The following is a 25,427-nucleotide window of genomic DNA, read 5'->3' as shown; positions in this document are numbered from 1 at the left end:
GCACAAAACATTCTTTTATAAATTCAAGTCTCTAGCTTTGTAGTCTCAAAAAAAGTTTTAGATAGATTACAGATGCAATCTTCTCCTGCATACAACAGAAATAATATTAAACCCCTACTGGGAACTTCTAACAGCACCCCCAAACCTGAGAAAACCTGGTCTGAGTAAGTCATATTTCTCACCTCCTCGTATAGCTTTTTTCTTTTCAGCAAGCGCATAAATATATTTTTAAAAACACCTACAAATTCTATTTATACTTCCAATTATTTGACCCAGTTCTCATATCGTGCAGTTTCCGAATAGGCTTACACAGATATTCACTAGCTACAAGACTCACTTTACAAGAGTAGATTCAGAGCTTTTATCTTCAGCTATGATCCTCAATGAAAGTGCAACCCAAAGCCTAAGTGCCTCACTGGAAGTACGTTAAGTAAAATATTTATGCTCTAATTTTTTCCAGCACATATAAATTTGTAACAAAAATCCTCTTCATACATATGTTCTTCAAAATCAAGTAAAAAAAAAAAACAAACTTCTACAGGTATTTGTATTTTGTTTTTCACAAATAAGTGAAACTTACGCCATAAGAAAGTTTCCTCCAGTGTTGGAAATGCAGCCTCTGGTTGTTGGAGAAGCATGTTTATCATAACCACAGGTTCCACATAGCAATCCAAGATAGTAGAAAACCACAATCAAGACCACCATGCAGCAGAGAATGAGACAACCCAGCCACCTAAGGAATAAAGCCAAAGTGCTTGGTTAGCATGCAAAGAACATACTAGAGACCCGCAAAACACTTCAGGCAATACTATGTTCCTAATGACCCATTTGTGGTTCTGGCTGAGCAACAAATGTCAGCAATGAAAACACTTTTTGTTCGACACCAGCATATATTTTGGGCCAGAACCCAATCACTATTGGATTACAGGCAGCTGCTACTGAAGGGCTGGGGAATAAACAAACATTACATTACAGTATTCCAACATCCAGCTACTACAGGTGGCCTGTCCTGAAGCTTTAAAGACTCCAAGTGGAGCAAACAATGAGTGAAACTCCAAACTCCAAGTCAAACAGCAATTTGTTCAAGAAGCAACTGACTGAATGGGTCAATCGAAATGTCAAAATGTAGGGAGAACTTGGTGAGCTTGAGGACTGCAATAAAAACTAGACAAAGTAAACAGTATGAAATAAAAAGCTTTGTGCTGCAAAAGGAGATTATTATTCAATTACAGAAGTCAGATAGGTTTCAATTAGAAAGAATACGTGATAGAAAGAATACACTTTCTCAAAGTGTAATTGACCCATGCATTCATAAGGACAAGTATTACATTAATAGGAACAGGCATAAGCGCACAGATCTACCAGGTGGGAAGCAAAATTTCTGCTATTACTACTCTGCATTAGAAAGGCCTGCAATTAAAAGGGATTGGCTCCAGGGCCCCTGCATCCCTATGCTCTCACAACTTACCTGCAACTCAACAATAAGCCCCAAATAAAGAAGTCACCCCAGCATTACTTACAACTTCTGACATCTACCGTTTCTGAAAAAGATTTGAAGCCTGCAGAGTAGAAACCACCACTTGCTCTGCACTGGAAGAGCACCCAGCTTGGTTAGCTATGATTTTGGTCTGGGCTTTTAACCAAAATGCCAGTAATGAAAAGTTGCTTTATAGCATCTTGGTTTCACTGTGTTCATCATTAATAGTTTCATTGTCCTTGCACAACATTAAAATATTATGCAGCATTAATAGTAGGTAGCATTTCACTCCTGCCTTATTTCCTATCTACAATGTTCATACCTGTAGAAATCGTACTGCTCCACTAATGGAAAGTAATCTTGAACATATGCTTCACTCTGTGTAAGATATATTGTCAAATCTGCTAAGATCTTCTGAACAGGGAGAGTTTTTGTGAAGCTGCTGATATTTGAACCAATGGATTCCAGCACACTTTTGATATCTAAAAGAATAAACGTGTTACATTATTACAGATTAATAGAATAAATTTACATTCCATCTATGCATTATAAAATGCTATTAAGCCTTTTTGCACATGTAACAAGGCAAGCCATGAAGACAAGCGTGAGGAAAAGACAAGCAAGCAACAAAAGCATTTAGCTTCAAAGTAACGCAATGGCATCTTAAAACACACACTTTATTTTTAGCATTCAGTTTAATGATGAAAGATGTAGATGTCGAGCCAGAGTTTTCTTTCCTTTTGTTACAATGAATGTGCCAGCTTAAACTTTACTTTTCATGCAGTATTGCTAGTGGTAACACTGAGTGAGAAAATTAGCCACTAGGTTTATGAAGGAGAAGATCAAAATCTATTTAACCTCCACCCCTTGGGAATACAACACTGTGAAAGAAATTAGACTGCCTATATTGATAATCTATAATAGTTACTTTCAGTCTTATTAAAAAAGATTACTTAAATAAATTCATTCCAATTAGTTAGCAACACTTGAGATAATGATCAGTTAAGCCAATTTTTTTCTCAAATTATGAACAAATCTTGTGCTCACGATTTAGATACATGAAGACATGACTCATTGACTTATTATACATATTCTTTATTTGTAAAATGTAGTTTCTGTCTATTCTTCCCCTTCTTTGAACTTAGAACATGCTTAAAACATCAAGATGTACAACTATAGGTTGCTACTTGGTAGTAGGCAGCACCCTCCTCTTTCTCTGACAACTGGACAAACTCTGTGTTTTGATGTTTACTCTTCCAATTAAGCTCAACCAGGTACGAAAATGTTCTTTAAGAAAAATTTACAAATTAACATGAAATTTCTGTAGTAGAAGTATTGTTTTTGTTTGATATGTAACTCAAACTCATTTTTTATAAAAACAAAAAAGTACAGATATAATAAATGGATACATTAAGATGACCTGTCTGTGTTTATGGATATCAGCAGTTATGGTAAATGAGCAAATCTGCATAAGGTTTCCTAATGAAAAGCATCACAACACACTCTTAGAAAATGGGCTCGTTTTAGGCAAGGTCACACAGTATATTATGCTTGTATGCATACTGTGTTTCATGTTGCCAAAAAAAAAAAAAAAAACATGAAAAACTTACAAGGAACAGCTGTATATTTATGCAGAACAGGTCCACAATGCAAGAACAAAAATTAAAACAGATTAGTATATATACATTATACTACATTTCAATCAGTGTCAAGTGTCCAGGTACTGTCAAAATCCACAATTTAAAGACAGAATAACAAAGTAATTAAGACAGGCATTTAAATTAAGGCACATTTTTTAACCTCTCCTTTGTCATCTGCTACATTTTAATAAAACAGCAGGCAGGGTCAGTTTCTTGTTTGTTTGTTTGTGTCTTTTTTTTTTTTTTAAATAGCATCACATTCCTGAATATACCATAGACATGTCAGTCAAGCAAAATTAAGCTTGCAACAAAACAAAGGTAAAGCATCAGTTTCCAGTTGGGATCTCATGATTTCTCATTATTTGAGGAGTAAAAAGCCCAACAAATAGAACTCCTCCATAAAACACCATATGGACTATTTTTAGATTTTATTTTGGGTCTTCATTAAGACATACTTGCTCTTTATGCTATTTGTGGCACCAAATCTTTAAAAAGTTAAGTTTTACAGTTCATTTTTAATGATCTTTAGCCCAGGAAATATATCATCCATAGAAGAAAACAAATGGTCAGTAATTGATGTAAAAGCATCAGCATTAAACAGCTAAATTGAAAAGACAGTTTCCGTTGTCCTCACCTGATAAGATGTTCTTAGTTTGATTCACCACTAAGTCTGGAGTATCATTAAATGCTGCATAGCCCTAAGAACAAAAGTTGGAAAAATTATGTTTCTCATTGTCAAATTACTTGCAATTTTTTTCCTTTTATACAAGGACTGGAAGTTTATACATGGTTAAAATGTATGTAGTAATACTATGAAAAAATAAGTTTTACTACTGCACCTTAGAAAAGATCAAAGCAAATTAGGAAGTCAGGTGCGTTTCATATTTGGTTTGGACTCCAGTTATAAACTATCTAAATTTATATACATGTGCATCTGTCACAATTATTTTATAATTTTATAGTACTTTTGCCTGTCAAATCTAACTCATACAAAACAGAGAACGCACATGAAACACCTCCTCCCTGCAAGTCTATGCCTTCTTAACATGAAACGCGTTTTACAAACAATGAAATCCAAACAATGAAATCTGAAGACACTGTAATCCATTTTCTTTAGTGAGAATGGGAAAGAAAAGATAAAAGCTGTGGGGAGCAAGTTCAGTAGCTCAGCTGGACAGAAAGGAGAAGCCACTGCAGTGGACTCCTGAAGCCTTTTCCTGCAGGCCTGATCAATTCACCGGCCTGCAGGGGTCTAGGCCTCCAACACGTAGCCTTTGGTTCAAGAAAGCGCCCTTCTGTTATTTGCAAATGTTTTCAAATTGCTAGGTATATAAACTGCTCAAACTACGCTATTTTTGATAGGTGAAAGTCATAGTATTTTGTAGACTTGCAAAAATACCAATAGTAATTGCTTTAGATCTGTTGCACCAGATTTAAGATCAAATACGCACATAAATTAAAGAATATATATTTCAAGATAGCTGGAATTTCAATACATCTAATTATGGGACCAAATAGGACTGTTACTTTTTTAAAGTAAACTAAAAATATAGAGTCTGCTACCAGATCCACGTTTCTGCCTTTTTACTTTTTAAAGGGCTCTTCTTTCAAGCAGACAATTAGCAAAACAAATCTGAAGTGTAGTATCCTGTGGATGTAAAGCAGCACAGTCATATATTTAAATATTAAATCTTGGTCAAACAATGGAATAATACGGAGAGGTATCTACCATGAAACAAGATAAGGTGGGAACAAGCAAATTCTGCTTGAGAAAGCCAAGGGAAAACAGGTGATATGTAAGTATACCAATTTATTAATTAAGCACTAACAAGCTTGTCAGGAAACATACCTTCTGAACCAGACTAGAAAGGTCTATTTTAAGGACATCGTTGACCTTGGCAAGCTGTGAGCTCACCCCCGGCAACTAGGAAACAAAAAGCATTCTTGAGTCACATCAAAGTAGTAGTCTTGCTACTTTACTAATATTTCAAATACAGCAGTGAGGGCAAAGAAACTAGAAAGACCATTTATAATAGAATCTTTCTAGCACACCCCTGAAACCTTTGTTGTACAAAACCAAAGTTTAACTTCAGCATTTTTGGGAAGGGCAGATTATTTTGCTGCCCATAGCAGCACTTTAATGTAGCTGCTTGACACACATTTTATTCTTTTCTACACAAAAGATGAAAACAGTAACTGGAATTACCCAGAAACACAGAGTAAGTTAAGTTCACTTATCTCACAAGTGACAGCACACCGAACCATTAATCTGCAGAGATATTAGAGGGCTTATTCAAGGCAGTCACACTGCAAGTCTGAAAAATATTCTCTTACCCCACTGAAATTGGCATTAATGTTCAGTTGATTTAATGAATTCCTGATGATATTGCAAGTTGAGGCAGCCTGTGCTGCCGAGCATGCAGAATCATTGAGGGTGTTGCTCAGGTGCATTTTAACATCTGTCAAATTTGCATGAAGCCTCTCAGTGCCTTCCTGCAAAACCTCAACAGAGACGCTCACATTTTCCAGTGCCTCCTTCGTTTCTCTGATTGCTGCAAGGATGAGATACAGTTTTTTTTTTTTTAATCTTTAGTTAGAAACTAGATACAGGTAGAGAAAGTATGCATGCATGTATAAACACTATGAGTTTCTTAAAAATACTGATTTAAATAACCTTTCCATCCCACCCAGAAGACCCCTCTAGCACAGAATACATATTTATTGCAGATAAAAATAAATCACTTACATTTTCCTACAAACTAATTAATGAGCTCAAGCTACCTTTATTGAGATTCTACCCACTTCTCAGATTACTCTTTTCTCCTCTTTCCCTCATTTTTCTTAACCAGAGATTTCAATAAAGAACTTTAATGCTTGGTTATTAGAAATCACAAGAAAGCCCATATCCACAAGACAGTATTTTCAACATGTCAGCTGTAATCCAACTCAAGAAATTATGTAGCTGCAAGAGGACAGGAAAAGAGATCATGTTGTAATGGCCAAGCGTTAACGCATGTTAACACTGTATGCCTTCAGATTCTGTCCCAATCACACAAAACAAAAGAACACTAAACAGGTGTTTTAAGACACAAACCACACAGATATAACTAAAAATGCACAAGTGTACAAAAATAAAGCACATTTCACACAACACAAGGTTTTATCTTTTTTACCTTTGATAGCCCTTTCCACTTTGACTTCAAGACAAATAAGAGAAATAAAGTAAAAAAGGAGAATGATGACGAATGAATGAGAAAGAACTCAAGAAAGAATTTATGAGTTAAAAAAAAAAAAAACAAAAAACAAACACACAAAGTGACTCAACTTGAAGGATGCCTTTCACTTTGCTCTATAAGGTGTACCCGATTCCTGAAAAAAGAAAGCCTTAAATAGGGGGAAAAAAAAAAAAAAAGTGATTTCTTTAGAGGAGACAGAACTAAGCACAAGCAATGCTAAACTTAAAGGTACGATCAAGAAACTGTTGGCACTCTCATAGTAGGCTTGGCAGTGATGAGGCCAACGTTTGTTCATTCACTGACCTGTCGAAGGCTAACCTAAAAAGACCTACAGTGAGATCTTAGAGCACAGCTCTCCTAGTCTCCCTTATAATCAATGGAAAGGGACAACCACCTGAAACAGGGAATACAGATTTCATCAGTCTTCAGTGACTTCTGAAAGTAGATATCAACAATGGCACTTAAATCTTGATTTACTTTTTTAATACATTTATAAATCTTAGAACATCAGACATCCTCAGTCTAAAAGAAACATGACATGTAGAAAAATGGTAAGTAGAATCATAGTACTGCATAAAGCCATCCCATGCTGTGAACTAGAAAGATGACGCCTGTCTTGCCATGGCAACAGGACATAAATATACGAATATGCACATCTTTACCTCCTGCCATTGTCAAAGCTGCATCAAGTGCAGGACGCACTTCTTTCCCCAGCTGTTCTTGAACTCTGCTACCGAGCAAAGGTCCAACATCTGTGGCATGGAGAGATGAAAAAACGTTACATACTAGTTCAGTTTAAACCACCTCTTATCACAGGTGCTATCAGACCGCACAAAGAATAGATAAAATATTAAAATTTATCTAAGGCCTGACATTCAAAACTCAGTGACAGAAGGTAACAAAAACTCAATTCTCCTTTAGCTAGCTATAGGCTTTTAAAGGACAGCATTACCTCAAAATACAGTGGAAAATATTCACTAGCACTTGACCATATACATGAAGACCCGTACAAGTCTTATGAGGAGTGGCTGAGGGAGCTGGGGTTGTTCAGCTTGGAGAAAAGAAGGCTCAAGGGAGACCTTATTATACTTTACAATTATCTTAAAGGAGGTTGTAACAAGGTGGGGATCGGGCTTTTCTCTCAAGCACCAAGTAGTAAGATGAGGTGGAAACAGGCTCCATTTGTGCGAGGAGAGGTTTAGGTTGGATTTTATGAGAAATTTCTTTACTGAAAAGGTTGTGCAGCATTGGAATAGGCTGCCTAGGGACATGGTCACCATCCCTGGAGGTCTTCAAGAAATGTGTAGATGTAGAACTTAGTAGCATGGTTTAGTGGTAGACTTGTCAGTACTAGGTTAAAGGTTGGACTAGATGACTCTGGGGTCTTTTCCAACCTGAATGATCCTATGAACGTTCCAATAGACTACAGAGTCTGTATTTCATTACATTTACTACAGTTTTTTGGAAACAGACTTTTTCCACAAGCTATCTTAACACAGTCTAACATGTGGAAGGAAATTTTGTGGCATACTCATTCACTACAAGCTATGGTTTTGCAAGTGCAAGAGAAAGAAGGAAAGAGATTCTTTTCCTTACTCATTCCTCATTTGTCAAGGTCACCCAAAGCTTGCACCTGTCAAACACCTCTGTTGAAATCCCTTAAGCGCATTATGCACGTCTGCCAGTCACTGCTCCTCACACACTGCGTTCAGCTCTGGTGCTCACAGCACCGGCTTCAAGCTTACCCAGCACTATCCCCACCCTCCAAACCCTGCTGCCTCACTGCCTGCAAACACAAATGAATCTCAGTTCAGCAGAAATGAGAATGGGTGTGTGTGGATGACAGAAGTGCAAGCGCAGAGATTGTTGAAGCACCTTAATGTAACATATCCTTTAGGTGGCTGCTGGGTCCTCTCCATTTTCAGGTTACCATAAACAGCTTTTTTGGCTTTTGGTCTCGATGAGATGGGAATACTGAGTGGTACAGAAGCATCCATTACTGTCAAGGCTGTCATTTCTAGCTTGGGATGAGCTTTTTATCAAGCAGAAAACATTTTTCAGCATTTCCTTAGGGTGGGCAAACTGAACTCATCTACATTTCTCTCGAGGTTTATGCTGCTGTTGATTCCCTTTGAATGAAATCCTTTTGTCCCCAAGTATCACACACTTAATTCTGGTATCCCAGTACTATACAAGAAAATAAAAGCTATCTTTATTTATTGATGAGCACTCTTATCACAGATCCAGCTATGTTCCTGTTAACTAACGCGTTAAACAAGCATTGAGAGTAAATAAATATTTAATTTGAATTTTCAGTTCGGAGTGCCTGGGAAGCTACGAGCTAGTATTTGAAGTGCAGATGTCAATTTGTTTTTAAATTATTATTATTATTTTTAAAGACTTAAGCATGTCACACAGTTTTTTTTTAGACTGTAGTGTTCTTGGCTAGAGTTAATTAGGGCGATGTACAACTACTACTTCGGCTACCACCTTCAGTGTGCTTTAGTAGCCTTTTACAACGGGGACACGTTGACCTGAAGGTATGCCAAGCTGCCTGCATTGAAAACTACTTTTAAAATGCACTTTAAACCTACACTGAAGGATAGATTCTAGGAATGATAAATTGCTTCCAGCAATCTCGTTTAAAATCAGTTTTGGTATTTTTGTATTGCATTTCAACCTGTACTCATGTTGCCATGTTTATTAACACATGCTAACAATATGTACTGAACTCTGATCTGTACTGAATATGATCACCCTTTTCTATTATCATTGTTTTGGAAAGTCATGCTTATGTTCTAAAAAATGTCAAAGGTTTGGTTGTTTCTGTTTATTGAGGCATATAAAAAGGTGTTGCTTTGTATCATGACTGTACTGACGAAAAAGGTGAAGCAATTGTATGTCAAGTTTTATCTCTCGCTCTTCAACTGCTCATCCTGAAATGCCAAATACACTAAGCAGCTTTGGAAAGAAGATAAACACATCTCAACTTTAGCTGAGTAGAGGACAAAGCATAACAACAAAAATAAACAAATGCGGAGATCTATCAGTCATTGTAACTGTGGCAACAGCTAGCAGCTCTCCTCTTTCACATTTGGCTCCACAGTCAAAAACTGAGGAATAATACTCTAAAAAAGCATTAGGTATTAGTGGTTACTGAACTATAAAAAGGAAAATAAAATCTTAGTCTGACTTACTGTATAAGTGATTTAACAAAAGAATTAATTTGGAAAATAATGTGCATTACAGCAGCTCCAAGACAATTTATATGAAAAGAATCTTAGGTTTTAGTCTCATTTACGATTAAGAACAGTAATCACGTTTGCAAACTATATTCTTATAACTAAAATTTCACTTTGCATTATGAACTGTTTACATCCTCTTACTGAAGGCTTTAAATACACATCACTAACCCCCTTTAAATCAAAAGTACTTACTATTTAGGTCAGAGAGTGCTTTATCCTTGGTTGTGTTGTACTGGCTCACCAAGTAGTCAATTTGCTGAAAAAAGATAATATGGAAAACTATTAAAGTAATTGGGAAAAAAAAGTAATGCTTTCAAATGAGACAAAAATTGCCACACTTTGAAACAATCCAAATATTTGTGCAAACCTCCCAAACTCTGGAGCTCTGTTTTCAGTTAACTAAATATTTTAAGACCCTGCTTAGCAGAACTGCACATTAAAAAGATGTGGTTAATCAGGAAATCTACATAACTGGAACATCTCTGGGGAAAAAGATTCAGCTTGGAACTGTTAAGTACCAGGAACTGTGGCCACATGAAGGTTTCAAGTCAGGCAGGCACGGTAAGTTTGTGCATGTCTTCACCTCTCCTATTTGATTTTTCTAGTGAAAAATAAAATTTCTCTGGAAATGAGAGACATGCAACAAACTGATGGGTTGGTAGCTTTGAAGAAAATTCACAATCCTGACTGGCTTTTATCTGGGCAGCCTCTCAGAGACTCTCTTACAGAAAGGAGCTGGTCATTCTGCCTTAATGCAAATGTTTTTCATTATCCACAAATGGATTTGGCCCAGTCTCAAGTTTTCAGTGGAGTAAAGAAAAAAAAGAAACAAACAAAACACCACTCACAAAACAACCCACACATCATGCAGCAGTGGATGTAATTAAACAACAAAGTATGACACAGGATTTTTTTTAACCAAAAGAGAAAAAAAAATCTTACCAAGAAGGCTTTAGTTTTTTTTAAGGGAAACAGCATTAGAGTGGGCTGTTTTCCTAAACTAACTTGAGAACTAAAATTTTGGAGGTCTACAAGTTTTACATCATCTTCAGCAATGACGCAGACAAAACGTGATTCAGTATAACTAATAGTGGTATCGCTCAGTACTCATGCAGTCTGCTAATCTTACAGGCAAGAACTCTTTACACGTGACTTCATTTTTCAAATCCTCTTATGTTATACACCTCCTAATCATGAGGCAAGGACATCAGTTAGGATTTCCGAGTTTTATAGCCAATGAATTGAATTCCACAACCTTTTCAGGAAACTCCAGTCCTTCTCTTTTCCTCAAGAAATTCTTACGTGCGCTTACCTATACATGATACCATTGTACCTTGTCTGTCAAAATGACTTAAGATATATCTGATGATTACATAATTAAGTGCTATCAAGTCTAAGAAAGAAAAATTAGTAATCCGACATATTAACTAAAAACCTGCTACATATCTGAGACTTTGACAAACTCCTGGCATGAATGTTCAAGTCCTGACACTTAAATTCAATCATTCAGGTGTTTTTATTAACTTTTAAGCTAGTGTCTATTTTTTTTCCTCTATTAAGATAGCTCCTTCTATGTCACAAGATTGTCTACTCTCACGTTTCCTGTCATGGGCACTAATCACCCTGTGAAGAGGAGACTAGTTCTGAGGCAACTGGATTACATCTTTGAGTGCAAACTTTCCTTAAGCACCCCAAGGCAGCTCCAGGCCTTCTGTCTCGAGAGAGATGCGAGATGTGACCTCCCCTTCCTGCCACATACCTGCATCACCCTACTGTCACAACACCACGCACAAATTAATAATTGTATACAGAATGACTCCAGATATGGAAAAAGGTAATGGCACTTCTCGGATGTCTCCTGTTCTCATGTAGTCCTGCCAGCAGAAAAGCAGCTCATGGGTTACAGAAGCCCAGGTTTACTCTAACTGGGATGCTACCATACCCACTGTGTGAATACCAACTATTTCAAATTTATCAGTCACATGCAAGAAAAATGGATATACTAGTAATTAAATAAAGACAAGATAATACAGCTGTAGGACATTTTTCCTCCCAAACCATAAAGAACTGAATTTTGTATAGGGGGAAGTTTACAAGTCTTAGCATTTCTTTTTTTCTTCTAGTGCAAAAAGCTACTGCTTTTGTGACTTCAAGGAAAGTTTGACAGGAGAAAGGAGAGAATTTTTTCCTTCAATATGGCACAGTACTGCACTGGTTTAAAGAAAAAAAAAAAAAAAAAACAGTCAAAAATAATTCTGGAATAAAGTTACCATAGTTCATTCCCAGAGCACACATGCCCAGAAGACAAGCAAGCAGGAAACAACAAAGAATCCAAGCTTTCATGTAATACATTTTTTTGTTAATGTGTGTTGCTTTTAAAATCATATTTTGTCAAGGATTTCACCTGCTAACAGTCTGCACTAGTTCAGTGAGAGGAAAAGAGGTTCACTGAACAAGCATCATTGTAATAGCCTCCAGCAGTCCAGCTCAAAAATTGCTCAAAGAATGTTTGCTCCCAAACATTAACAGTTACGTGAAAACTTCTTACCTCCCATCATTGACTGTACTTCATGAGACTGACACACAAAGAGCAAACACCATACTGCATGTGTAATTTGTACCAAACAGAAAGAAACTATTATTATACTTCTTCCCTCCCACCCTCTTTTCCCATAAAGAAAAAAATCTTTACCGCTGGAGTGTCGTTTAGGAAAACTTTCAGATCTTTAAAATTACTGTTAACCAGTTTCTTTGCTCCTCGGACTTGACTAGTTAAGTGTTGGTTGGCGGCATATGCACAAAGTACTCCAACGCTACAAAAAATACAGATAACAGGTATTTATTAATGTAAATGCCCATTCTGACATTTTAAAACAGAACAAAAGATATACAGGAAAAAAAGTATAATCAAAATCAAAATAATGGTCTCCCTAAGTTTACATCTTCTTTTTCTTACTATAAAATTCTCACATCCACCACTCGGTGAAGTAGAGGAATTAGCCGTAAGGGCAGATGCAGTACTACTAATTCAAATATAGAAAGGATAAAGCAGTGTTAACCCAAAGTCTCAAGCAGTGCTTAATTTATAGCCACTTACCATTTGCATTGATACTGTCAGAAACTGTGCATAGCTTAGGTGAATTGTATGAGACTTATAAATGTTGCACTTCCACAAGTATCATTAATGCTGACATGGCTACACCAAACGTGCATAAAATAACTATTAAAAGGAATATTTTACATCTGGAAACTTCAGCAATTTTTACTCCTAATGGCCTTATTTATTTACATAATTACATACATCTTTTAAAAGGACATGAATAGACCCTATTAACTCTAAATATATATATAAACATTTCCTGATAATAAAACAAAAGGTGAAAAGCGAGCTAAGACTTGCAATGAGCACTGCTGCTAATTATTTCCTATTTGATCATTCCCACTGTAAAATTCTAGCCATAACACAATAGATATGCACAAACATTAAATAAAAAAGGCAATTAAAAATCCCATGAGAGGCTCCAAAAGCTTTCTTAGCATACATGATACTTAGGGTTTAATCTAGTTTATGTGTAAAATAAACAGAAGGATGAATTTTTGTTTTAAACGTCTCATATTCACAACAGCTAACCTGTCAGCTGGAAAGGCTCTTCTGCAGTTACAGGCAGCAGAAGATGAGCACAGTGGCCTGAGGTAGGAATGCAGTGGTAACAGCCCAAAACACAGGCTGAATACAAACCCACTCGATGACTGTAGCACTAACTTGGTGTAGGCTTTAACTGGTGAACAGCACGGAACCACTCAGCGCAGGCATGGCACATCCCCAGAGGGGCAGCACTGCTGCATCACAGGCATTTCTGGATGACACATTTGTTCAGTCTCTTAGCTTGCACTGCAGTGTAACAGCTCAATCCTAGCAACTAGAGAGGCAGTATCATGAAAAAACACATGACAGACATCCCAGTGACAGAAGGGAGTCACACCAATGGTACTGTTCTCACAGACCCACAAACTTCATGTGTTGGCATCAAGAAGACCTAATATTTTTAAATAGGTCTTCTAGAAAACCCATACTAAGCTCCCTACTGGGCAAAGTTAAGAGTAAGTAAGAACAGTTCTTGCTGTTCTGCTGAGAATTTACGTTCAAAGGATGCCATAACATAGGCACTCAAGTGAGAAGGTGATGTTGGGGAGTAAATGAGTGCCTAGAATAACATGATACATAAATCCTGGCAAGACAGGATCAAACATGCTGATGAGGCTCATCTCCTCATTTTATCCATGATCCAAAAACAAAACTTTATCTTGCTTTTCCTATTTTAGCTTTCCCTGGCAAGGTCAAGGCTTGTTCTGCCAGCAAGACAGCTCTCAAGTGCAAGAACTTTTGCTGTGCTGACAAACGCTCAGTAGGAAAATTCAGGTTTCAGAGCGTGAAGAGATGGCAAGGCTACGTGCAGGCAAGACGGCTGCTGTCTATTAGGATTCCTTCACTGACATTTCTCTCAAGATCCAAAAGAAAAATTCAGAACAGGATGACAGAATCTGACGTAAAGAGAAAGCTTCTCATACCTCAATTTCACAGCTCGGTCCTTAAAGCTGGCTATCAGCTCTCTTCCCAGAAGAAGTCACTAACAAAGGGCCACCGGCATTCACCTAACTACTTAACTAAGAGCAAGTGGCACAGTTACATATCCAACAGGGCCAAACACTCCCGTAGCCTTTAGTTACCACCCATGGAAAGCGAATTTAGGAAGCATAAAATGCCATGAAACTGAGCAACTTGCAGCGTAAGCAGAAGAAACAGCAGTAAGCGCTCTGCACTGTGGACACACACGATTTATCATTTCTCTTCACACTGCAGTGATGGCAATTGTCTCAAAAACGTTCTTCTAGCAAGGTAGTCAAAGATGGTTTTTCCCTTCATTTTTCCTCTCCCCCCAGATCGGAAGAAAAACGACCTCAAGCTATCAGGAAAAGTAAACATTTGTGTATCACTCTGCAGCTTGGGTTTATAATGTCATCTTTGTTCTTCGGCCAGGCCTTTTCACTGTTATGCTCACAGACCAGAAAGGTCAATTTCAAGCTAACAAAACAGTACTTTGTAAGATTTGAGCACGATCATTTTTCTCTTCAGTCTCCTACATGGAAGGAGTGGGAGGACGTAAGATGGAGGAGATGCTTTAAATAACTAAACAACTGTAACTAAACAAATAACTAACACAGGAGAGGAAAAGTCTATTTGTTATATAACTGAACCTTGAGTCAACATTCAATAGGCAGCTACAAGGAGAAAGGCATAAAGCAGCAATAAAACAGAGATGCCTTTTCTACAGCAGATTAGAGAATTGTTTGAACAGGCTCCTCGGGAGTCAGACCTTCCGTGATCAGCTTCTTGTCAGGTGTCACCAAGTGACATAAGTTACTAATCCAGTTGCAGGGGTGGAAACAAGCTTTTTCTTTAGCCATGCTTGCTAAAAAACTTTAAAGTCACAGAATAGAAACGCTGGACTGGGTAAGTGCCACCCTTCTCACTACTAAATACTGAATGCAAGAAAATAATGGGTAGAGGTTTCTGTACCAACCTGCTCACCAATTCTGTCGATTAACGCTGTTCCTGGGTTCTGAGCAATGTGCATTACCAATCCCACAAAGCCCAGAGGCCTTCAAAGAAGGCTGAACAAGATACTTGTCAAGGTACCAAATACCACCTCCACTCCTTCAGACTTAGCTTCCCCTAGAACATCACAGGTGACAACAGCCACAACTTCAGAAAAGGACAGAAAACGTACCATCTACTAGCCATACCACCTTCTGGGACTGGTGTATTTGGTATTGGTACCAATACCTTGTCTTTATGATGTAGAGGAATTAATGGAAGTATATTTCTTTCCCTCAGAAAATGTGTTTGCCTAAGCTTGATGACTATTAGGAAATAAAATTAAGTAGCAAATCTGTTCCTAAACTATCTGGATTTGAGACTATCTCTGGAAAACAAAGCACATAATTGTTTTAGTGGTAAATTTGGAATATGACACCTATTCAGTCATCTGTGTAGTAAATTAGTTCTATACCTGTGCTCTTTAGCAACAGAATCCTACTTTGTATGATAATATCCATACATGAAAACCGAATTACCAAAACCATAGCACGTATTTCTGACTTGAACTACCAAAAGAGGTAGTTCAAATGCAGAATGACACAGGTAAGACTTATGTACTTTAAGATAAACAACTGGGTACATAATCATGACTTCTGACTTGCCTCTCTTCCTTGAGGAAACCCCACTTCAGGAAGTACACCTTACCTTCAGAAAGCAGATGCCAGATTTTTTGTTTGCTTTATTTTAAAAAAAGAGCTGGCATCTTTCCCTTCCTTTGCACAGCTTTGCAGTGGACTTAAAACCTCATCCTAATAACCAGAGCACTGTCAGTGGAAAAGTGAGAAGAAATAATGTTCTTCATGAATAAAATCTACTAGCTGAAATCTCCTAAATATCTACATTAACAGCATGCACAGGCCAGTGTGAAGTTGCTTGTTGACACGTAAAAAGTCATCTTCACATTGCCAGTATTCAAGAGTTGTTGCCTATACATATAAATACACCACCTATTGTGAGCTCAGCGTTCAGCATCTTTCCCCTATTCATACTCTCCTACTGTGCATTTGACCTGACCTCATCAGCCAAAGAAAGACAGTTTGGATCTGTCTTTCAGACCAAAGATGGAAAAAATAAAGAGGAAAAAAAAAGAAAAAAAAAAAAAAGAAGAAAAAAAAAAAAGGAGAAATGGATCATGCTTCCTATTGTTCTTCTGTGTTTTGATCCTTTGACCGAGAGAATCCCAGAATGCTTGGCACTGCAAGGGGGAGGGAATGGAAAGGAAGATGCAGCAAATACAGTTGGGCAGTACATCCTGAACAAGCCCATCCCCTAGCCCATCTCATTCTCTCCAGCAACTTTCCACACGTTCATTCCACCATGGGTCTTTTAAAGCAGGGCTCCACTGGCAGAGGTGTGGCTTCAGAGCAACACGAGGGATGGCTGCCTTCCTAAACACATCTCTGGGAGAAATATTTCAAAGGGAGACCTCCAACACTGCACAAACTTCATACTTGGGCAACAAGAGGACCCATCTTAGTGATTTCATGGCACAGCTTGATGTAGCAGTAGCAGTGGATATTGAGTTCTTGTTCTTTTCGCTAGGTCTGGAAGTAGCCATAAGCATTTGACTTGCACAGGACTGAACTCTTTTATATTAATGTCACAGCTTATGTATGAATCCATGGCACAGTCCTTGAGAAGCGTGGCTTTAGGAAAAACAGCTACAGGTAAACCTTCCAACTAAGCTGGAACTGCAACTTGGGGGGGAAAAGTAGAAAATACATCCACGTGGAGAAGGTGGGGAGGGAACGACTACCAACAAGTCCCTTTGCCTTTCAGAACAATGGTAAGGAAGCTGACGTGGTTTTAAATAGATCCAGGCGTGGCATCTTCTCTTCCCTTGTTAAGGAAGATCTAGGAAGGGCATCAGCCTCCTGCTTTGTACAGGTGTGTAGTGGAAATCTGAGAACTAGACCTGCCTCTGCCGGGCTGGGGTCAGTAATACTACCTGCGTAAAGCCTGTCTTGCCTTGCGCAGCACTCGCAGCATTAGAGACTTAGCTGGGGAGTCGTATGGGATTACCTCTGCCTGTGGAAACCTGCAGACAGAGCTCAGGCCAAGCCCTCCCTTAGGGTAAGCATCTGATACTCCTGATGTCTGATACAAAACAAAAAAGAAAAAAAAAAAGAAAAAAAAAAAAAAAAAAAAAAAAAAAAAAAAAAAAACAAGTATGAGTTAAAGGGGCACCTTCCCTAGTCCTGGAAAGCGTGTTACTGGGGATCGCTGATCACCCATTCACGATGTGGGGAGATGCAGTTGCCATCCTGGGTATGCTTAACAGGAATAACTGGCAGCAAATGTTGGACTGACAAGGGAGACTCAGCTGACAGGCAGCAGCCCTCAGGCATCATAACCAGAACGTAGTGTCCTGAGATGTGGCATAAAAGGCATCCCTGCAGCTCAAGTATGCTGGTAGGTAACTTCATAACATTTTCTTCGAGGCACCACCACAACTGGAAGAACTGTCATCATGGCAAGGATGTGTCTATCGCCTGCTTCACCTGCTACCATTTGGCTTTCTGGTTTTCAGAATGTGTCATGGTTTTTAGTGATGCCCGTGAGAAAAGAGCATGCTCCAATACTTGTTATCAGCCAGGTCTACATTTGAACATGAGGAAGGCCTTAAATTATAATGACAGACAACAGTAAAATGAAAAAGAAGTCAAGGTTACAGCGAAGTGTCAAGGTATGTCCCACCTGACTGAACAGCCACAAAGTACAAAACAAAAGATTTAATGTGTGGTGGTTTTTTTTTGGATAAAATCACAAAAAAAAGGCAGGTAAAAAAAATGAAGAAGCTGAACGAAAATTTAAAAAAAAAAAAGTAAACAATGTATTTTGAAAGCATCTACAGGGAAAAGTCTGGACATCAGCCTCTCATCACCCATTATCAGCTCCTAAGGTTAATAGGATTAAAATGTCTCCAAACTCAGGCATTTTACAGTGAGTACACGCATGGCTTAAACAGATCAATCAGTGCCCAAAAGAAAACCCATTAATCTGAACTTATAAAACAATCTAGAGGTCAACAAATACTAAATAAGGTCACAGTTGCTTCTCTCACCACTACTAGACAACCAAGAACAAAACTATAGAATGTACCTCAGGGTCTCTATGGGATGGCAACTGAACACAGGACATGGGATCTTCTGTTCAGGTGCTCAAGGTAACATTCAGCAATTGCCACTCAGAGACTGGCAAAAACCTCATTTGTCAAATTCAAGCTTTTTTTTTTTTTTTTCTTTAAACGTTTCAGATCTACATTCCTCTCAAGTGAATACATAATGACCTGAGGATACCAATGGCAGCAGCACTTTTATAATGCAGTCACATTTTCTTTAATAAGCAGTAATATTATTTAACCTAATAAAATTACTTCTGCACCTGTAGGCTAACACAGTAACATTATAATGTCATATGACACTGCAAAATTAGTGCTATACCAAGCTTCGCATTGTTCTATTACACTTGCCTTATTATTAAAGAAGCAACAAAAAGAAATGTTGCAAAACAGCTCCTCTGACAGTCAGCATTTTTCTTCTGTCTTTGGTGCATTTCCCCACCACAGTTGTCACAGCAACGACACATACAGAAGCAAAGTCCCACAAGAGGCAGTAACAAAATAAATAGCAATCCCAAGGCTGCGGAGACTATAAAACCGATTTCATAGTAGATGGCCTGTAATTCAGACAAAAATAGTGGTAATAGCGGATATCACACAGTAACTGCAATCAATATAGAGCAAATTAATAAAAAATAAACTAAAGGCTAAACCATCTACTGAGTTACTGAGGTTATGGACCTGGTGTTTTTGTCAACGATCGACAAATTTTCCCACAAAAAGATACACGACATTGTAGACACCGATAGCTAACACTTGGTTATCTGGAGTATTAGGGAGGTAAGCTACGGGAATGAATTCGAAGGGAGAAATATGCTCACATGAAATGAATGCAAATTGATTCAATTGAAATAGGTTAAAAACAAACATTTGATTTCCTGGACCACAAATCTAATGTTTCTCACATCTGTTTCCAAGAAGCCTCCATAGATGTCAGCAAGACTGCCTAGATCAACACTTCGTTTGGGGGAGGGAGGGCACTTGGTTCTCTTTTTTAATGAGTTACGAGTGGAAAGATTCGTATGAACAGCAAAGGGAAGTACTTCACTGGGTGACAGATTGCAATAGCAGAGCTCTCTACAAACTGTAGAAGAAAAAATTGCTTAGGGACTGGAAACCATAAAGGAGTGGATTTTAGGCTCTCTCAGGTAAAGACATTTATTCCGGTGCCAAGCAGCTAAACAGCAGCGACTAAAAGGGTGCTTTCAAAGCCTGGAAGGAATGAAAGGGAAGCGTGCAATGCAATACCCTAACTAGCTTTTACGCTGGAAGCAGTGCAAGCGCTTGAGGTCTGTGAAGTTGGGCCAGGCAGCCCTGGCACAGCAGCATGCGGGGTGATGCGGGTTCCAGGGGGCAAGCTGCGAGCCCTGCACGCTGCGAGCTCTGCTGCAGATACGAACCAACACACCCAGACCCCGAGCAGGCAGGCAGGCGTTCCTGTGCAGAGCTAGGCAGCGTGGTGGGGGCATGCTCCAATTGTTTCTCTTGCCTAATAAATCTCTCTTCTCATATTTTCTGCAGTTTTAGGAGAACTGATTATCACACCAGTACTTTGAATCCTCTTGTTTTACAGATCTGCCAGTGCTTGGGCACCTTGGCAGTAAAAGGATGAAAGTGGGTCTGCATATTGTCCTGCAAAAGAAGTTGCAATTTCTCACAAGCTATCTATCATGCTCCAGTTCCAGCTTTACTGATGCCCTTCCTCACAGTCCCTAATTACCAACTGATCCAAATACAGCGACCATCACCATTAGCAGAGTTGCAAATTTCTGACCTAATTACCAATTCTAGGATGAAATCTAGTTTTTGTGTTGTTGTTCTTGGGTTTTTTTGTTTGTTTTTGTTTTTGTTTTTAATCATCATTATTAATAACTGGTGGTTAACTGCTGTTATCCCTGCTGAAGAATACAAACCAGGTGCATGGAAGAAGAATTTGGCTTTCTTTTTGGAAAGAATTATAAACTAACCCACAAACATATTCCTATTTTCTTTTCTGGTTAGCTGAACACTTCAGAAATTATTCTACAATGTACATTTTAAAATATGTTAGATGGAAAAAATACTTAAAACAAGACAAAAAACAGCTACGGATGTTTTAATAGGAGTACTGTGTATCGACATTGTTAGTTTCTTGTGAAAGCTGTACATCTACCAGATAACACATTACCTGGAGAGTCAGGACAACATTTTCTGGCTGTGGAAGTCAAAACAAATGGAGAGTGTGTATAATACACAGGCAGCATGCACAAAAACAAATTGAGTAATGAATAGTTAACCATGATCAAAACAATTAACAACACAGAAACAATAATAAAAAAGCTACCAAAGTAAAACAACGCATAGAAGCACCATTAAATAATCACAGAAAATAATTTACAATAAATATAGAAGCGGATAATTTCTGGTTTCCTTTGCAAGTAAACAAAGGAATCTAGGTTTTGTCCAACACATTTTAGAGCAACACAGACCGGTTATTTCCATACCAAACATCTGTTTCTTGTAATTCCCAACACATCTCATGGAAGAGAAGGCCAGGGATTGCATTACTCTGTGGTTTAGTGATTTCTTCAGAAATTCCACCTGCCATAACTGATCTGTGATATTCCTGACTAATGTTTTCTTTTCAATGCTGATTTTATTTTGGCACAAGAGCAGCAGTTTCAGTAGTGGTTTTGGGACCCTAAAAGATTACACAGAAAATTCACCCTTACTTTCAACTAATTACAGAGACATTTATTTTAAATTATGTACAAGTAAAAAAGAAAAGGCATTCAAGAAGGACTGAGGAAATGTATTTAACAGATACCTAATTCACTTCACTTCTCATCCATATTTCAGAAAAACACTGAAAGCTAAATATTCAATGACAGGAATTTCCGAAGAACCTAATTCCCCCTTTGTTTTCACAATGAAAACTGTAGTTCTTGTATTTTTCCTATTCATTTCCACATGCCAAGCTCACACCTGTTAATGCTATCCCTTTTGTCATCAGCCAAAGAGAAAAGTGGACCAGCTAAAACAGCAAGACCCCTCAACCCAGAGGCTGGTGTGTGAGAATCAGAAATGTTTTCAAGTTTTAGGGAATTTTTTTCATCAGCATCACACACATCTTTATGAAACCTCTGCTGTATAATGTGCTTAAAACATTGAAAATTGTATTTGGTATCTTAATGAGAGGAAAAAAAATAATTCTCCTCCCTTAAAAATATCATACTGAGTATGATTTTGAACCTTTTAAGCAAGAACACCTCCCAGCAGAACTAAAGCCATCGCAGCAGCAGCGTGCTGGCTCTGTGTGAGCACACAGCAGCTGCGCTCAGCTGCTAGGTTATCTTGGCAGATCCGTGTCCCTGCCAGGGGACGGTAAGACATCCGCAGTAAGATTCCAGCTGGGAACATGGGAACACATGGCACAGAACTGGGAAGGGCCTCCTGGGTCACTAACACATTCTACAAATAGCTTGAAATAAATAAATAAATAAATAAGATCTGCAGGATCTGGAGGAATGACAGCAAAAATTTAACAGGATAAATGTCAGAAGCTGTTCTTGCTACTGCTTGATGAACTGGCGAGTCTTCTTCTAACATACATGGCCTGTTTCTGTGCCTCTGCTTCTGTGATAACACCATCTTTTGCCCAGATAGCATTTTTTTCTTCCTGGTGTTTCCTCTTCATATATATGTATAAGGAGTAAATATATCCCTTATCAGTGCCTTTCCTAAGTTAAGCAAACTCTTCCAGTCTCCTCTGAAGACCTATGTGTTTCCCAGATCATCCTAATAAACACTCACTGAGCCCATCCTAGTCTGAGTTCATTCTTCCTCAATTTGAGCAACAAAAACCACAGGCAGCATTTCCTATTACTTACCCACACCCTTTAGTGACATTCATGTTTCCCTATCCCTATTGGAAATTCATCCAGAGGTATATCCACAGCCATGTGTACCTCTTCACAGCTACCTCTCTGCGATGCTTCTGTCTCCTGAGGACTCTCTATATACCCTGATTTAACTTCTCTTCTCAAATTTGTTTCAAAGTTTCAGGTCAGAATTAGGACCTACATCTAATGGCCTAAATCTGTTTTAGTTCATAAGCACACCTGATACTGTGTTTGTCACCCTATAATCACACAATTTTACCAACTGCTTTCGCCACAGAGGACTACAGCTGTTATTAGGCTCAAATTTCTCACAACTTACATAGTAGTTACTTAATACTATACTGACGCTCATATATAACAACCTATGGTCTAACGTTTTGTCCAAAGACTCTGCAAACCAAGTCCACCCTACACTCCTCGCTAGGAGTGCAGGCACCAACTGTGGAGCACCACTACACAAAGCCCCACCAAACAAGCCCATGGGATTGGCAAGAGTTGCTTGATGTACCATGAGGACAACACTCATGCACTCAGATGTCACGCAGAGCATATCGAACCACTGGAGTGACAGGCTTGCTGTCAGAAAGACATGGAAGCACAAGGCCTTCCCTCTTCAAGTTCTGTGTTCAGTTTTGGGCCCCTCAGTACAAGAAGGACATCAAGGCCCTGAAGCGTGTCCAGAGAAGGGCTATGAAGCTGGTGAAGGGCCTGGAACACAAGTTCTGTGAGGAGTGGCAGAGGGACCTGGGGTTGTTTAGTCTGGAGAAGAGGAGGCTCAGAGACCTGAAAGAAGTTGTGCAGAGCAGGGGGTTGACCTCTTTTCACAGATAACTAGTGATAGGACTAGAGGGAAAGGCCTCAGGTTGTGCCAGGGGAGGTTCAGGTTGGAAATTATGAGACATTTTTTCTCAGAAAGAGCAGTCAGGCATTGGAACAGGTTGCCCAGGAAGTGGTGGTGTCACCGTCCCTGGGGGTGTTTAAGGAAAGGTTGGACGTGGTGCTTGGGGACACGGGTTACTGGGTGATATTGGTGGTAGGGGCATGGTTGGAGCAGATGATCTTGGAGGTCTTTTCCAACCTTCATGATTCTATGATTCAGATCCCAAGATCATTCAGCTCACCTGATTCAAGGCAATAGTTTAGTGCTTGTGTGCCAAGTTCCATACTCATCTACCTGACAGGTACACCATCCTATAAGCATGTAGGTCACACAAAGCAACTTGTTTATTGTGTGGTCCCGGTTAGGATTCCTACTGCAGGAACTCAACCAGTGATGCTGCTTCAAAGATGGGATGCTGTCTTTGAGACCAGCCTAAAATCAGATCCAAGTTACATTCTACCTCCTCTTGCTATCAGATAAGCCTAAGAATTTCAGCTGTTACAGGAAAACCACAAACGTAATGAGAGAACGGAGAATATACTTGATGTGATTAGCATACTACATAAACTAAAATATACTTTATCAGTAAGACTATGGAAACTTTTGAGGACAATAGCTGAAATTAACATGAGAACTGAGCAGTAATGGCTCTCTCTGAAGCATTTTTGAATAAAAAACATATTTTTCAACACAAAGGGGTTTCAATCTTTTCAAAATAAGCACCACAATCACATTACAGCTGGAACTTATAAGGGAGCCCTAATTATGTGCAGTATATTTACACTGGCTTATGAAATTTCCTTTGTGATATTTTGAAAAGTTTTGCTCCCACATTTTATAAGAAACCATCAGTCCTGTTATTCTCAAATTTCACTCTTGCATCCTGTTGTTATAGCTTTAAAATACTATTTAATATTTTGAAATACAACTGAATTCACAATTTTCATTATTTTATGTAGATACACATAGACAATTTACCTTTTGATAATCGCCCTGTGTATTTCCAAACTTCTGCTGTGCTACTTTTCTGATGAGATCTGAAAATAAGCAAGAATATTCCAGAGTTTTAAAAAACATAAATTATAAAAATGGGGGAAGAAGGATGGCATGACTTCTACTCTTAGGCAGACAAGATGCAATTAAGAATAGACATCAACAGGATAAGCAAGCAAATAAATGTTTCCATAAACTTGTCTGGTACCAACATTTTTAATCATCTGTGCATTTTATGAGATCAGAGGAAGAAAACCAGATTATCTATCAATTAAATTCCACTGAAATGCAGTGAAGATTTTTCTGAGGTCACCCTCTGTACCTTAGCAACATTATTAAAAGTTAAGCACAAACTTATCAATTACTTGGACAAAGTTCTGGGTTTCAGCTTTGCTTCATGTTTATGGCATGCACATATATAGATATATATAAACACAGAATTACATACATTACGTGCAAAACAAGCATGTTAATGATAACTTCTTGACAGAACAGCACAAGGAAGAAGCTCCTTATCTTGCTCACTTTATCCCAGTTTCTATCCTTTCATGTTTTGAGGGCTCCTTGGACCAATAGACCTTGCATGAGAGTACACAATGCAGTCAAAAGAAATCAGAAGGCCTTACACGTGCCAGTGTACTGCAAGCACAGCTGCATCTCAAACACTCATATCTAACTTATTCACAAAATAGACAAGCTACAGCAGCGACTCAAGAAGATAAGGTAGGAGTTCAACATTAACAGAGCCACTCAATGTTAGAAACGTAGCTCCATGCTCCGAGCTCCACGCTAGGCCACACACAAGTGGCCATGCTCAGATGTGTGGGAGAAATGATGGACTGCTGAACTTCTGGTTCCTCTGATGAAGAGGAAGCACGTTAGGAAGGAGTTCTCTGCCCCCCCACGTTCATATCAAGCTGGGCTTTATGGTCCTATCACTAGTCGTCCCATATGGAGCTGAACCTCCTTGAGAATATTCTGCGGGTCTGTAAGGGATCTATAGATCCAAAAATAGCTATTCACCTCTAAAAAAACAAATCCAAGCCCCCTCAGAATTTGTTGTAGCACTCATGAAACATTCAGATGCTGTTCGCTATTCTCCAGTTCTGCACGCCTCAGAAAAACAAACCCCAAGAGAACAGTTTCCACAGCCCGTGCTCCCCAGCACCCTGCAGAGAGAACAAGTACTCGATGGTCTGCGAGTTCAAGAGATCCTGAGAAGTTCCTCACAGAAAACTGTTTCAAAGGAAAAAAGAAAAAAAAAAGAAAAGAAAAGAAAAAAAAAAAAAAAAAAA

At 38.5% G+C, this 25,427-nt stretch overlaps 1 protein-coding gene across 15 annotated transcripts in view; it reads right to left on the bottom strand.

Annotated features, from left to right (window-relative positions):
- PROM1 (prominin 1) overlaps nt 1-25,427 on the bottom strand; it is a 63,150-nt gene that overhangs the window by 16,999 nt on the left and 20,724 nt on the right. For 7 of the 15 annotated variants that reach the window (XM_035325673.1, XM_035325680.1, XM_035325683.1 and 4 more), the window contains exons 3-14: nt 24,118-24,176; nt 20,546-20,572; nt 18,730-18,935; nt 12,291-12,411; nt 9,791-9,854; nt 7,016-7,105; nt 5,452-5,669; nt 4,967-5,041; nt 3,752-3,815; nt 3,088-3,096; nt 1,800-1,959; nt 581-733 (exon numbers count right to left, since the gene is read on the bottom strand). In XM_035325673.1, coding sequence (XP_035181564.1) covers nt 581-733; nt 1,800-1,959; nt 3,088-3,096; nt 3,752-3,815; nt 4,967-5,041; nt 5,452-5,669; nt 7,016-7,105; nt 9,791-9,854; nt 12,291-12,411; nt 18,730-18,935; nt 20,546-20,572; nt 24,118-24,176 — 1,246 coding nt within the window. The remainder of the gene's footprint in view (nt 1-580; nt 734-1,799; nt 1,960-3,087; nt 3,097-3,751; nt 3,816-4,966; nt 5,042-5,451; nt 5,670-7,015; nt 7,106-9,790; nt 9,855-12,290; nt 12,412-18,729; nt 18,936-20,545; nt 20,573-24,117; nt 24,177-25,427) is intronic. The other 8 variants (XM_035325676.1, XM_035325686.1, XM_035325684.1 and 5 more) reach the window with 3 other exon arrangements.

Source organism: Oxyura jamaicensis, chromosome 4 (genome assembly GCF_011077185.1).
Source record: "Oxyura jamaicensis isolate SHBP4307 breed ruddy duck chromosome 4, BPBGC_Ojam_1.0, whole genome shotgun sequence".
Taxonomy (NCBI): domain Eukaryota; kingdom Metazoa; phylum Chordata; class Aves; order Anseriformes; family Anatidae; genus Oxyura; species Oxyura jamaicensis.
Note: the sequence above shows the minus strand (reverse complement) of the source record. Positions and strands in the feature narration are given on the sequence as shown.